Genomic DNA, 14,866 nt, shown 5'->3' on the forward strand with positions numbered 1-14,866 from the left:
TGGCAGGGGGTTGGACTGGATGGCCCTTGTGGTCTCTTCCAATTCTAGGATTCTATGATTCTGTGTGTGACTCAGTTACTGGGCTCTACAAGGACCCTGTGAATGGGAATGAAGGTCAGCTGAGCTCTCTGGGAATGGAGAGGTGTTTTTTTTAAAAAAAAAATCAGGAGAGTGGGCAAGAAAGTATGGGGTTAAAGGAAAGGATGTTGTTAAAAGGCTCCCCTGCCAGGGTCTGAGTCACAAAGAGCTTGGCTCAGTGTGTCCTTTGCAGCCCCTGGTGTATATGTGGGAGAGGCGGGAATGGTAACAGGAATGAAATTTCACTCCTCTCTGCACCACAGTGGGCTACAGCACCCTCAAAGCAACTGAAATTCAGCTATAAAGCCTGGAATTGACCTAATATCTCTTCTGGTTTCTATTTCTGAGGTTTTAGGGACTGCTTTTAAAGTTGTGGGAGACCTGGGTTCCCTGTTTGCGAACTCACCACTTTTGGAGGCCTGTAGGAACAGTTTGTGACCTCTTTGGCATGTTTTTCCCCCACCTCCTCCCCATGTTGTTTTAGGTAAATGGGTTGGGAGAAGGATACAGAAGGCTTGGAGGGGCCACATTATCTCCACTCCTCTTGCTAAACTCGGAGGTGGGCAACTTCTGTGGGACTTGAGGGTCATTCTTTCTTGCTCCTCAAGAACCAGTAGGACAGTGGACCATGCCACTACTGATTTTACCATCAAATTTGGTGATGTGGCAAGCAAAAAAACCCCAACACTACCACTGGCCCACTCCTTAACCACTGAATAAATAAAAAAAGCATCATTCAGTCTCTCTTTTTTAAAGACACTTCATTCTCTGGTGCGGACAATGTTCTGGTGCAGTCCTTTAAAGATATGCATCAGGACATCCCCACATAAAGCAAAGATCTCTCCCTTTGTCTCCATAAAATCAATTAGTATTTTTTTAAAAATTACAAAGAACAAAAAAATCCACCATAAACTTATGTGTTCATTACAGACATGTTGGAGAAGCATGTTGTAGGGGAGGGAGAATGCCAGGACGTTATTTCATTTCAGGGTACTTTATCTGACTGTGAGTTCCTGCATGGCAGGGGGTTAGACTGGGTGGCCCTTGTGGTCTTGTCCAACTCTATGATTCTATGTCCAGCATTTGATAGATCACCATGAATCAAGAGAATGACAGGTTTTCTGCAAATCCCTTTCTACAACAATCTGTGTCTATGTACACAGCAGTTTCTCACACTCTCTCCCAGCTCTGGAACTTTCCCTAATGTTGAGTGGGAGAGCTTGTGCTCTAAACTGTTTATTAGCCTCTTAGTGATTTTACTCATAAACCGTCTCATTTCCAAGAGGGCTCCTTTTGTCTGTGGAGGAGGCTTAGCTTTGAATCTGCCGGTAAAAGTAATCTTGCAAAGCTCTTGTAGCCACTGAGTTGCAGGGCTCTTGATGGCAGTGATATCTGATTGAGTGGAAGCTTGAGTCTCTCTTTTTGAGATTGTTCCCTTGCCATGCCTGATGGTGATTTCAACCAGCTGAGCATTGGAAGGATGCATGTGCATGATGTGCCTTTTTCTGTTTTTCCAGGAAGGTCCAGGGGAATGGTCCACACTGGAGGCGGAGGTTTTGATGAAGGGCCATGAAGTCTGTGGCACTAAAAACCCAACACCTCACACGATTTTGTTGGATACAAGATTTGAGTTACCTTTTGGTGAGTGGGACTGACCAACTGCAGCAGCAGGCAACCCCCCTGAAGATCAAAGACTTGGCTGTTCTCTTTGTTCCCTTGATGCTCCTCCACACTGCCAGTATATTTTTAATAGTGGCTTCCTTTCATAGTTAATGCCAATTCAAATGGACTGAGGAGGCTGCATTGAATAGTAGGTCTCTTCCCGGCCCTGGGGTTTGCTTCTGATGCAGCAGCATGTTAAATATGGGAAATGTATTAATGGAGGGGGGCAGGTAGCTTATTTTGAGCTGCTTAGAAAGTGGGTATGCTCAAATCAGAGCTGCTCCGTGTGTGCAAGTGAACTGATGGATATAAAGCCTATGAACATCCAATTCAGGGATGGTGGGTTGTACTTTCTTGCATTGTCTAGAGCAGAGAATTTTGCTGAAGCATAGGTGTATAGATACGGCCACTCTCCTTGACTTCTGTGGTTGAAGTCTGTCCCGCTTGGATTGTGTGTATGTGTGTGTTACAGATCTGGGAAGCTGCCAAACCAGGTGTCAAAGTTCCTCACACTGTGAGGCAGGGATGGGAATCATCTGCCCCCCTTCAGATGTGGTTGGACTGCAAATCCCAGCAGTCCTACTACTCAGCATAGTCAAGAGTGAGGAATCCTGGGAATTATGGTCTCACAGCCTTTGGAGAGCTGCATGATTTCCACCCCAGCTCTAGGGCTCTGTTAGGATTTTTCAGAATGCTGGGGCTTGTCATGGGGGCATTTCAGGTGAATCCTAAAAGAGGCAGTAGGTAAGGAGTAGGGTGTTTTAGACTTTTTTAAATTTTATTGTAATGTTTTTTAAATCTGTGTGCCACCTTGGGTCCCTTTGGGGAGAAAGGCGGCACATACACACACACACACACACTCACACAATAAAAATAGGGTGTAAGGCATATCCATAGTTCATAGTTATTTGAGCTGTTCTATGAGAGCAGAGGAAGAAGACTGGAGCCTTTTTATTCTCCTTCTCCTTCCCCTTCTCTCTGTGTTTTTTAAAAGCAAAACACTTTTTTCTTTTTTTTTCTTTTTTTAAAAAAGAAGAGAATTGTAAGACTTTCTTCTTCCCCTGGATCATTTTAGAGCTCCCAAATAGTAACCCTTAAAATGACATTAAAACACCCACTCTCAAACTGATGATGGCAAGTGGGGTAGCGTGTTTGGAGGCAGCCATTTAATTTCTTGAAATGGGTAGCACATTTATTTCTCAGTGGGTCCTTGGTGCCAGAGCCTGGCTATATTATGAACCTTTTGTTCTTATCTGGGTAGGGAAGGTAGCAATTGACATGGCTCACACAAAACTTTGCCACCCCCTACATCCAGAGCTTCAACCTTGCTGGCAAGTTCAACCTGCTGACCCATAGGACTGTGGGTTAAAGTGAGTGAGGTTCAGGAAAGTGTCCCAGTAGGCAAGCTGAGGGAAGTATTTTCCCCTGGAAGTGTAGTAGGGAAGTGTAGGAGGAAATGGCACAAATCTGGGTGAGGCCTCAGGGACATGGACCCAGGAGGCCCCATCATTCAACCTACAGTCCTTTTTGTTGCCCAGCTCTTTTGTAGAGGGCTTCCACCCATGCTCAGCTTCTGCTTGCACTGAGAAATCTTTGTCTTTCATTTCCCAGGCGACAGCGTTCCTCCCTCTGTGATAAGATGGACGTGGCCAAAGTGGTATATGTGTGTGCCTTTGGTTCTGTGTTTGCTAAGGGAGGGACCATTTGGCTTAATGGCCTCCAAGCCTCTCCTTGAGATCTTTCCTGAAAGGCTTAAGGACAGCATCACTTTGTGTGGGACTTGTTGCATGTTTGCAGTGGCATTAGCAAAACAAACAGTCTCTAGGTCCCAGAAATTTGAGCCTGGGCATGTCACATCAAGAAATGTGTTGTGGTGGAAATGAATCCAGGAGCCTCAACTGTGCTTTGACTCTTGGGGTGTTCCCTCTTTCTCTATGTGGGAACCCTAAGCAGTGGAAGGTTGAGAAGAGGATTCTTTCTTTCCTTCTTTTCAAAGCACATCATTTCTGGCCTTGGACATGTGCGGCATATATATAGTACAGTCGGCCCTTCTTATACACGGATTTTTTTATACACGGATTCAAGCATAAACGGTTTGAAAATGTTCCAAAAAAGTATAAATTTACCTTGATGTTCCATTTTTTATAAGGGACACCATTTTGCTACGTCATTATATTTAATGGGACTTGAGCATACACGGATTTTGTTATACATAGGGATCTTGGAACCAAACCCCAAACTCCAGCATATAATGAGGGTCCACTGTAGTTCTAAAGCTAGAAGGCTGTGTCTTGATTTTTGAGGTTTTATTCCAAATTACTGCTTCTGAAAGTAACCTATTGGATTTCTCTGGGAAACCTCCAGCTAGGGCCCAGTCTTTAGAAATCACTCAGGGGAATTATGGCCTGGGGTATGAATTTTGCTCTCTAGTCTGCTGTCCTCTTCTCCAACCTGCCTGCATTTTCCTGACCCTCTTACCCCAAATTCCCAACACATTGAAACCAAAATTTTCAAAGGGGAATAGTTTATGTACAATCTGGGCTTCCTTAACTCCTCAGAGAACCAGCCAGAATACAAATTTCGGTGCTGCTGATGTTTTCTTCTGGGAGTAGCTCATGGACATAGCAGTTTTTCTGCCTTGGTCCTGTCACGTGTGCTCTCACTCAAGTGACTTCTCAGTATGGTTGCAGACCTGGGACATGAAACCAGAGTGAAGCCTGAAAATTGTTGCTACAAGGTTACTGTCATCCTGCCTCAGGGCTCTGCCTCTCTGTCTCCCTTGTTCTTGTGTCCTCCACTACCAGTCCTCCAGCATATTCAGCAAGCTGCAGGGTTTTAATTCATAGATTCATAGAATCATAAAATTGGAAGATACATCAAGGGCCATCCAGTCCAACCCCCTGCCATACAGCAACTCTCAATCAGAGCATCCCTGACAGATGCCCATCCAGCCTCTGCTTAAAGGCCTCCAAAGAAGGAGGCTTCAACACTCTCTGAGGAAGGAGCGTGTTCCACTGTCAAATAGCTCTTACTGTCAGGAAGTTCCTCCTAATGTTTAGGTGGAATCTCTTTTCCTCTAGTTTCTTCTAGTTTGAATCCATTGCTCCAGGTCCTGTTCTCTGGAGCAGCAGAAAAAAAGTTTGCTCCATCCTCAATATGACAATATGAATTTTTCACTAACTTTATTGTTGAAAGAGGCAACAAATAATACTGATAATACCGCACCCCATGTCTCCTGATGATCTCTCCCAGCAGCTTCATGTAAATGTTGAACAGAATGGAGGACAGAATGACGCCCTGAGGGATGCCAGATATCAGCTCTCTTTTAGAAGAGCAGCTGTCCACCAGCATCACCATCTGGAACCTTCCCAAGAGGTAGGAACGGAACCACTGCAAAGCAGAGCTTCCAATTCCCAAGTCCCTCAGGTGTTCCAGATGGTATCGAAGGCCGCTGAGATGTCCAAAATCACCAGTAGGGTCACACTTCCCTGTTGATGCCCAGATGGAGATCACCGACTAAGGCGACCATGGCAGTCTCAACTCTGTAGCCTGTCCTGAAGCCAGTTTGAAATGGGTCCAGATAATCGGCTTCATTCAAGACAGCCTGCAGTTGGAAGGCAACTGCTCTCTTGATCACTTTGCCCAAGAATGGTAAAAGGGAGACTGATCTATAATTATTTCTCACCAGGGAATCCAGGGAGGGTTTTTTCAAAAGCGGTCTAACAACCGCTTGCTTCAATTTCGATGGAAATCTTCCCTCCCTGAGGGATGCATTTATTATAGACTGTAGTAATGCTTTTGTTGCATCCCCTCCCTGGGTGGTCAGCCATGATGGGCAAGGATTGAGGGGGCATGTTGTCTTCCTAACACTTCCAAGAATCTTGTCCACTTCATTGGTATTTACAAACTCAAAATGATCCAGTCTAACATAGTCCACAGAGTCACTGGACAACTCTCTTTCTGTTTCTGTTATAATGCCCGCTTCGAGATCGGCCCTTATCTGAGAGATTTTATCCGCAAAGAAGTCATTAAAAGCATCACAGAAGGCTTTAGTTGGTTCCAATAAGAAATTTATGGTGGGAGGCAATTGGGTTAACTCTTTAACCACTCTTTAACATAAATATATATGTTAAATTTCCACATTCAAAAAGAAATCCTGAATGCAGGTTGCAGTGAAATCAAGATAAAAGATAAGATCATATAATGGCATCAAAACTGTACAAATAATAGAATGATTAATTGACAAGCTGGAGTCCCTGACATTGTTGGCAGTCAGGAAAAAGCCCTGGTAAGCCAACAAGTCCTCAGCTGAGAGCTGAAGCTGTCCAGGTGGGAACCTGTGTAATCTCCGTTGATCCAAGTGGCTTTCAAGGGCCTACCTGCCACCCTCTGCCTATTCATAAACCCTTTGTTTGAACTGTGGGACGATGTGTGTGTGTGTTATGCATGTTTTAGGTTTATGTTTGTTTATTTGCATTTGTTACTCACCTGCCTAAATGAACTCCCTAGGCAACATAAATAGGTCTACCTGAAAACAAAATAAAATGACAAGTGGAAAATTACAGTCCAGTTTCACTTTAAAAACCAGAATCAAGAGGAAGAATAAAAACATGACATGCCAAACATAAGTGGAATGAACAGTGACATCCAGAATTCACAAAACAGTGAACCCTTTATTGGGCCAACTGAAATGTACAGGCTTATAAAGTGCCTCTGGCTTCTTCATCAGGCAAAGGTATTAAAAGTCATACGAGGAAAGGAAAATATAATGATCTTAAGGTCGCAGGCCTACATTTTGTCATGATATTGTTGATGTTGTTCTTATTTAAGATGGTATGGAGGTTTCTTCTTCGTGGTCTCTGCGAATCATACAAATGGGTTTCACTGCGCCTGCGTAGTGCTGTTCGGAAACTTCTGGAATCACTGGGCAAAGTTTACTTTGCAACATATAGAAACTTTTTGGCGGTAACTCCGCCCACCCGTTATAAGCCCCCTGCCTTCCCGCTCTTTCCCCAGTTCCTTTTTTCTGCCGTGCTAGCTGCTTCAGGGAACTTTCGCTTGCTCTTGCTTGCTTGGAATCACTTTCACTTTTGACCTCGGACCGTCTCTTGACCATTCTCTTTCTCCCGCCCCGGTAACTTCGGACTTTTCGGCTTGATTGACCTTGTTTTGGATTCTCCTTTCAACTTGACGACTTCGGAAGGATGCCTGCACCCTTCAAGACGTGCGACGTTTGCGGGGGCAAGGTGCCCGTTCAAGACCCTCACTCCTCCTGCCTCCTCTGCTTGGGCAAGGACCATGACCCGAAGGCTTGTCTCCTTTGCAAGTCGCTCTCCTCGCAGGCTCGAAAGAACCGTGAGTCCCAGTTGACTTCGGCCATCGCTCAGGGAAAGGTCCAGGAGGGTGGCTCTCGTCCGTCATCGGCCCCCCTCTGCTGCGCCGCCGGCCTCTTCTTCCCGGGCCAGCGTGTCTAGTGTGGTGTCTGCCCCGCCGATGGCAGAGTTTTCTTCCACCACTGATGTGGCCCGTGGTTCCCAGAAACCCAGTGCCACCGACAAGCCCTCCAAGCGCCCCCAGAAAACTTCGGGGTCTGAGGGTTCTGAGCCCAGGGCGAAGTCCGGGAGGAAGCTGTCCCCGGAGGGCTCATGACCGAGGGACCGTTCGGAGGCGGAAGCCTTGGCCGTACCGGTGCCACCCTCCAAGTCGAAGCCGTCCCGACACGCCTCTGAACTGGCCGAGGCGGGGACGCCGGTGGCTCCGAAGAAGACCGTGGCTGACAAGGGCAAGTCACCCAAGCCTTCCATGGCGGCAGCGGTAGCCCTCTCCGACTTGCCGGACAACCCCTTCTTTCCCCTTGACGAGACGCCTCGCCCGTCCAAGAAGCGACACTCCAAGGAGACCCTGGGGGACTCGGGCGTGAAGAAGTCGAAATCCAGCCATGGCCAGAGTGGGGCCTCGACTTCCTTGAAGGGGAAGGAGCGCTCTTCTCACAAGTCTCGTGCTCCGGAGAAGAAGACTTGCTCCCCGACCAAGAAGGCTCGCTCTCCTGCGCCCGCCTCTTCTCGCCCGGACGGATCCTCTGCCTCGCATGCGGCTCCTCTCCTGGACACCTCGTTGCCAGCCACTGTCGACTTCGCCCACCCCGATGCGGAGGCCGTCGGAGTCGTGAGGGGGCAGTCTCCTCCTCTCTCCCTCCATTCGGAAGACAACGAGCCCGGTGACGACGACGACCAGCCGCTGGACGAGGGCACCGACATGTTTTACGACTCAGAGACGGGAAGGTATTACATGTTGGTACCGAAGGAGACCGCCTTCCGCAAGTTCACCCAGCTGAACCTGCACCCTGTAACCCCTCGGAAGGAGAAGCCCCAGACTTCGCATTTGGTGGCGTCGAAGTCTGATGTCCCGTCCTGTTCCGCTGCTCGCCCCGAGACGGAGTTGCCTGCCCTCCAGATTCCAGCCCGTCCCGTGTCTCGAGTCCGGGCGCCTGATGTGCAGCTCTCATCAAGTTCCGACTCTGATGAGGAGCCTTTGTCACCGGCGGTGGATCCTTCTGGCGAGGATGACACTTCCATTCAGGTGTCCCCTCAGCGGATGCATCACCCTGAGCCGTCTTCGCCGACCGATGATGTGCGTTCGTTCAATGAGCACATCATCAAGATGGCCAGGGCCCTGGACATCGAGCTCTCCTTCCCTGACAAGCAGGCCCGGGATCCGATGGAGCGCCGCGTCCATGGTCGGGTTCCCACACCGCCCTCCATCCCGCTGTTGCCGTCCCTCGAGACCATTGTCCGCAGGTCTTGGGATGCTCCTGCTTCCCTGGTGGGGTCCTTGCGGAGGATCGAGTACCTTTATCGGATCGCCCCTTCAAGCTGTGCGTGGCTGACCGATCATCCAAAGCCGAACTCGGGAGATTGTGGAGGGGGCTCAGCAAGGCTTCATCCCCAAGCAGGCGACCTCGCCAGTGGACAGAGAGGCGAAGAAAGTTGATGGCCTGGCCAAGAAGGCCTACTCTGCTGCGGCCCTCGCAGTTAAGGCCATCAACTACAACACTTGCATGGGGGCCTACATCCAGACCCTCATGGAGGGAATCTCGCCGCTCGTCCCTGATGTCCCGGACGAGGTTCAGAGGCGTCTTGTCGAGATCCGAGATGAGGCCCACTCCATCGGCAGCTGGCTCATCACCGCCTCCAGGAACATAGCAGACTGTGTTGGACGGACCATGTCGGCGTTGATGGCTCTCCGCCGGCATGCATGGCTCCGAGGGTCCGACCTCAACTCCAGTGTGAAGGCGGCCATTGAGGACATGCCATTGGATGAGTCTGGCCTCTTCCACGCCGAGACCGACAAACGCCTGAACAGAAAGTTCAGGATGAAGGCGGCGGCGAAGAAGCACGGGATGTCATCCTCCTCCATCTCGCCCTTCAGAAAGAGGCAGCGCCTGTGGCAGCCCCAAGGTCAGTCGCAGGGGACCTTCCAGCAGGACCGTCAGCCCCCACAACAGGGACCCCAGAGGCGCCGTTACCCCTCTCAGTCTTCCTCCTCCTCTGGCCGCCGAAACTTTCCTCCTCGGTACCGAAAGTCCCGCCGGCAGGATACCGACCAGAGGAAAAAGAGAGCCTGAAGGGTTGCAGCGCGCTTCATCTCTCCTTCCTTTTTCTTTTTGGACATTTTAAGGCCCTTTGTCACCACCTGGGCCTCCATTACAACAGACTCGTGGGTCCTCAACGTCGTCCGTAGGGGTTATGCCCTCGAGTTCCAAGAGCTCCCTCCAACCGGAGCCTTCATGTCCACTCACCCTTCGGACACCCTTCTCGACGAAGTGCGCACTTTGCTGGACAAGGGGGCAATCTCCCCTTTACCGCCAGAGCAATGCTCCAGGGCCTTTTTCTCTAGGTACTTCACGGTACCGAAGGCAGATGGGGGCATCAGACCCATCTTGGACTTGAGGGAGTTGAACCTTTTCCTTGAATACCGCCAGTTCCGGATGGTAACCTTGGCTTCTATTCTGCCGCTTCTCCACCAGGGCCTGTGGTTCGCGACAGTTGACTTGAAGGATGCCTACTTCCACATCGGAATTTGGGAGTCCCACCGGAGATTCCTCGCCTTCGCTGTCGGCTCCACCACGTACCACAACAATGTGCTCCCCTTTGGCCTTGCCACGGCTCCGAGGGTCTTCACGAAGTGCATGGCACCAGTGGTGGCGTACCTTCATCAGAAGGGCTACAGAGTCTTCCCTTACCTGGACGACTGGCTGTTTGTTGCCGACTCACAGCAGGAGCTCCAAGAGGCAATCTCATTCGCCTTGCACCTTTTGGACTTCCTCGGCCTGGTCGTCAACGAAGAGAAATCACACTTCACCCCGACCAGACAGGCCACTTTCATCGGGGCCATCCTCGACTCCGAAAGATGCTCTGCCTTTCTCCCTCCGGACCGTTTCCAGGCGTTGGTTGCAGCGCTGAGGCCTTGCATCTCTCACAGAAGGGTGAGGGCCAGGGACATCCAAGTGGCTCTGGGACACATGGCGTCAACGACGTTCGTGACACCGTGGGCAAGGCTTCGCCTCCGACCACTTCAGTCCTGGTTCCTCTCAGTCTTCTCTCCGATGGAGGACCCTCCGTCCAAGTGGCTCACGGTACTGAGACCGGTGGCTGCTTTACTCAGATGGTGGCTGGACAGCCGCAACGTCTGCATCGGGATGCCCTTCCATTAACCTCAGCCTCAATTGACTTTGACAACCGATGCTTCCCTGGAGGGCTGGGGCGCCCAATTGCTCGACCTGGTTGTCAAGGACAAGTGGTCGGCCCAGGACAAGCATCTCCACATCAATGCTTTGGAGATGCTCGCAGTCGAGAAGGCTTTGAGGGCATTCGAATTCGCTGTCGCAGGCAAGGTGGTCCTCCTGAGGACGGACAACACCACCGTGATGTATTACATCAACAAACAGGGAGGCACCAGATCCAAGACTCTCCTCGAGATTACTCTTCGCATTTGGGACTGGTGCATCCAGAGACAGGTGCTCCTCCAGGCGATTCACCTTCCAGGAGAAGACAACGAGTTGGCGGACCGCCTGAGCAGGTCCCCTTCGGTGTGCCACGAGTGGAGGCTCCATCCGGAGATGGTCAGCGACCTGTTCGATCGGTGGGGAACCCCCCCAAGTCGACCTCTTCGCGACCGAATGGAACAGCCACTGTCCCCAGTTCTGCTCCAGGAGGCGAACGGACGGATCCCTCGGAGACGCGTTCGCCTTCCCTTGGTCGGGAGAGCTGCTCTACGCCTTCTCTCCCTTCCCTCTCGTCATCAGGGTGGTGTCCAAGATGACAACGGACTGTTCGGATGCGATCCTGATCACGCCGTGGTGGCCGAGACAGCCCTGGTTCGCATCCCTTCTCCACCTCTCCAAGAGATGCTTCCTCCGCCTCGACTTCCGTCTGGACCTGCTGTCGATCCAGGATGGCCGGATTCTGCACCCAGACATTGAGAGCCTGCCGCTGGTGGCCTGGAGAATCCAGCCCTAGCCTCACTGCCGGACGCGGTGAGGACGGTGATCCTGGCTGCGCAGAAGCCATCCACCCAGCGGTCCTATGCACTGAAGTGGAGGAGGTTTAGCCTTTTCCTTGATCGAAAGGGCTTGTCTCCTGCTCAAGTTTCCACTCCAGTGGTGCTGGAGTTCTTGATGGTGCTGTTGGATGAAGGGTTGTGCCTCACATTCATCAAGTGCTACCTCTCTGCCATTTGTTCCAGGTACCAGTTTGAGGGTAGGGCTTCCTTCTTTAGGGACCCCTTGGTGAAGGGGTTCCTGAAGGGATGTGCCAACCTGCACCCTCCTGTGTCGGTACCGGGCCCGGCTTGGAGCTTGGAGGCGGTGCTGGCCGCGCTCCAATCCAAGCCCTTTGAACCGATGGCCACAGCGGACTTGAGACTACTGACTTGGAAAACCGCTTTTCTTGTGGCCATCACCTCTGCCCACCATGCGGGCGAACTCTGTGCCTTGCGGAGGGACCAGCCCTTCCTGAGATTTCACAAGGACAAGGTGGTCCTTCGGACAGACATTACTTTCTTGCCTAAGGTTGTGTCTGCTTTCCACATGTGCCAGGACATTGTGTTGCCTACCCTTGCTTCCAATCCGACTTTGAATGTGGAGCGAAGCCTGCACTCTCTTGATGTCAGGAGAGCGCTGGCGTTTTACCTGGACAGAACTGTTGCCTCGTCGGTCCGAGAGACTTTTCCAATGCTACTCGGAACCGAAGAAGGAGTTGCCCGTGTCTGCGCAGAGGTTTTCCAAATGGGTGGCTGGTACCATCCACCTCTGCTATGAACTGCTGGGTAAACCTCTCCCTGGCAGGGTTTGGTCCCACTCCACGAGAGCAGTGTCAGCATCCTCTGCATTCCTGTCGGGCATCCCCTTGGAGGATGTCTGTAAGGCTGCTGTCTGGTCCCAGCCATTGACTTTTATAAAGCACTGTAGGCTGAACACCAGAGCCATCCGAGACGCAGCTTTCGGGAGGGCTGTGTTGGTTTCAGGGTTGCATTGATTGCAATACTGATGGTTTGTGTTTCAGCATTTATGTACTTAATGCCACTGTTTACATTCTGTTGAATGTTGATTTGCACAATTTCAATGGGACTGGTCTTGCATGACCTTTTATTCCCTTCTCAGGTTTTGCAATGTTATTGCTATGTTGAGTTTGTGCATGGACAAAAAGACTGACTCTTTTTATGGTTCAAAGGTTTATTGTTACAATAAATATACCCTTGGTTTACCATAGCTTTGGTTTCAGGACACTCCCTCCGCCGCTTACCTAAGCTTGTCAGTCTAAACCCATTTGTATGAATCGCAGAGACCACGAAGAAGGAGGACAGGTTGCTTACCTGTAACAGTATTTCTTCGAGTGGTCATCTACGAATACATACAAATCCCACCCGTCCATCCCCTCAGTGTCCTGCTCTTATTGGCTCTTTCCATCACCTGCTTGGTGGAAAAATTGCGGAACTGGGGAAAAGAGCAGGAAGGCAGGGGCCTTATAACGGGTGGGCGGAGTTACCGCCAAAAAGTTTCTATATGTTGCAAAGTAAACTTTGCCCAGTGATTCCAGAAGTTTCCGAACAGCACTGTGCAGGCGCAGTGAAACCCATTTGTATGTATTCGCAGCTGACCACTCGAAGAAATACTGTTACAGGTAAGCAACCTGTCCATATCCATGCAGGAAGAGGTCATTCCTCCCTTTTGGCCCTGTGAGCTCTGGGAGACAAAGAGTCATGAAGTCCAGGAAATAAAATTTAAATTCCATTAGCATCACAAAAAGAACCCTTCTTTGTGATCCAGGTTGTCTCTGTCCTGTGCAAAGCTACTCATCCCCTTCTTTGGCAGAGAACATTGTATTTCTCAAGAAGATTCTGTGTTGTAGCATTTGGAAAACTTTTAGCTGAGGTTTAGGTAAAACATGCCAATTGCAGTCCCAGTTTTAAAGAGGTTTTACCTTAGTTGGAAGTCCTAGTCCTAGTCTCATGGTTCCCTTTAGGATCCCCTGTTGTGGCTGAAATGGAAAGAGGAAAGAGACTGAGCAAAGGAATAGAAAGAGTTAAAACAACCTCATAAATGCTTTTTTTAAAAAAATGGAGAGATTAATTAATAATGTTAGTACCCATAATATAATACCAAGAATATTAGTATGGGGACATGAGACTAGACCATCTCTGTAGCAGCCCATCAGGGATGGAACTCTCTCACAAGGAAGATCTGCCAGGACTGTATCCGGCAAGTGGTCAAAGCTATTGCTGTATTCTACCTGGTCTTTCCTTTTTCAAATCAGTTTTTGAAAGCTTGATCTGTTTTACAAAGATGTTTTAAAAATGTATTAAGTGCTACATCACTTGGGAACCCTGTTGGCTAGAAAAGTGTTTAATAAACATTTTTAAAATATGTAGCATGCACACATACATACATGCCTGTGATTGCTGTTCTGCAGACATTCCAGAGGAAGAAGCAAAATACTGGACCAGGAAGTTAAAGCAGATCAACTCCTTTGAGGAAGATGATGAGGTGGGTATGCTTGCTCTGTATGGCACATTTCTGATTTGGGACAGCTCCTTATGTTTGGGAGGGAGGAACTTGTGTTGCTGGAGGACTACTTCAGCCTTCCCTCACTGTTGCCAGTGCTTTTAGGAACAGGAGTCCAGCAAGGACAGGAAGGCCACACATTCATGTCCATCCCTGACATGACAGATAATGAAACTGTACATCAAAAGGAAGAACATGTGAGAAAGGGCAAAGTGGGCAGCTAAAGAAAATGGGGTGGTGGCTGGCCCTGGGGAAACCAGCTCCCTGCCACTCTGAAGTCAGCACCTCCTCTTGCCAGCTGTCTCTACTGGCTTGCCATTCACTCTCAAGCTAACGCTGCTTGGAGAAAGAGCCAGAGACGGACCTCCTTGGTATCGCGAGAGCAGAGGCAGGAGTGGCCTGCAGCTGTGGCTGGCTGAAGCCTTGGGCTGCCCAGAATGACCAGAGTGATACTTCCCATCCGTGGACAGGCACGGTGGGACCTCTCTGGGTGGTATACATTTTGAGATCATCTGAGGTTCCTTTTTCCTTCTTATCTTCTTTTTTTAAATGTATAATGTTTTCATCTCCAAAGCAGGAGGCAGTTTGCAACAAAGATGAAAGCAATAGAATTGCAAAACCATAGGGATCCCAGTGTAAAAATCCATTTCCTCCCTGATCATTTCATCTCCCTTATTCAGTTGAAAATTGTGCAGATTTCGGGAATATCCTGGCAGAGCAACATGTATGAATTAGAGATTTGGATTATGCAATTCCTTGTTAATTAATTAATTAATTAATAAATTTTCTGTGTTGCCTTTTTCCCAGAGCAGGACCCAGGGCAGATCATAAAATGAACCAGCATAATTTTTTTTAATTCATTCAATAAAATTAAAATACAGAGCACATTGAAAGCAGATAAAAGTACATTTCATATAAACTTCCAAGCAGTTTGTCACTCTAAATAACACCAATTATCTTTTTCTTATCTTAACCATGACATATTCTCTGACATTCCCCAATCCTATAGTACTACAGTCTTAAATTATGTAAAGATATATAAAGATATGTATAGATAAATTGCTC

The 14,866-nt window shown here is 49.2% G+C and overlaps 1 protein-coding gene across 3 annotated transcripts in view; it reads left to right on the forward strand.

Annotated features, from left to right (window-relative positions):
• The window catches only part of UNC13B (unc-13 homolog B), a 295,806-nt gene that overhangs the window by 57,535 nt on the left and 223,405 nt on the right, over positions 1–14,866 (forward strand). For all 3 annotated transcript variants that reach the window (XM_042454370.1, XM_042454371.1, XM_042454372.1), the window contains exons 5-6: positions 1,596–1,719; positions 13,710–13,783. In XM_042454370.1, coding sequence (XP_042310304.1) covers positions 1,596–1,719; positions 13,710–13,783 — 198 coding nt within the window. The remainder of the gene's footprint in view (positions 1–1,595; positions 1,720–13,709; positions 13,784–14,866) is intronic.

Source organism: Sceloporus undulatus, chromosome 2 (assembly GCF_019175285.1).
Source record: "Sceloporus undulatus isolate JIND9_A2432 ecotype Alabama chromosome 2, SceUnd_v1.1, whole genome shotgun sequence".
Taxonomy (NCBI): Eukaryota; Metazoa; Chordata; class Lepidosauria; order Squamata; family Phrynosomatidae; genus Sceloporus; species Sceloporus undulatus.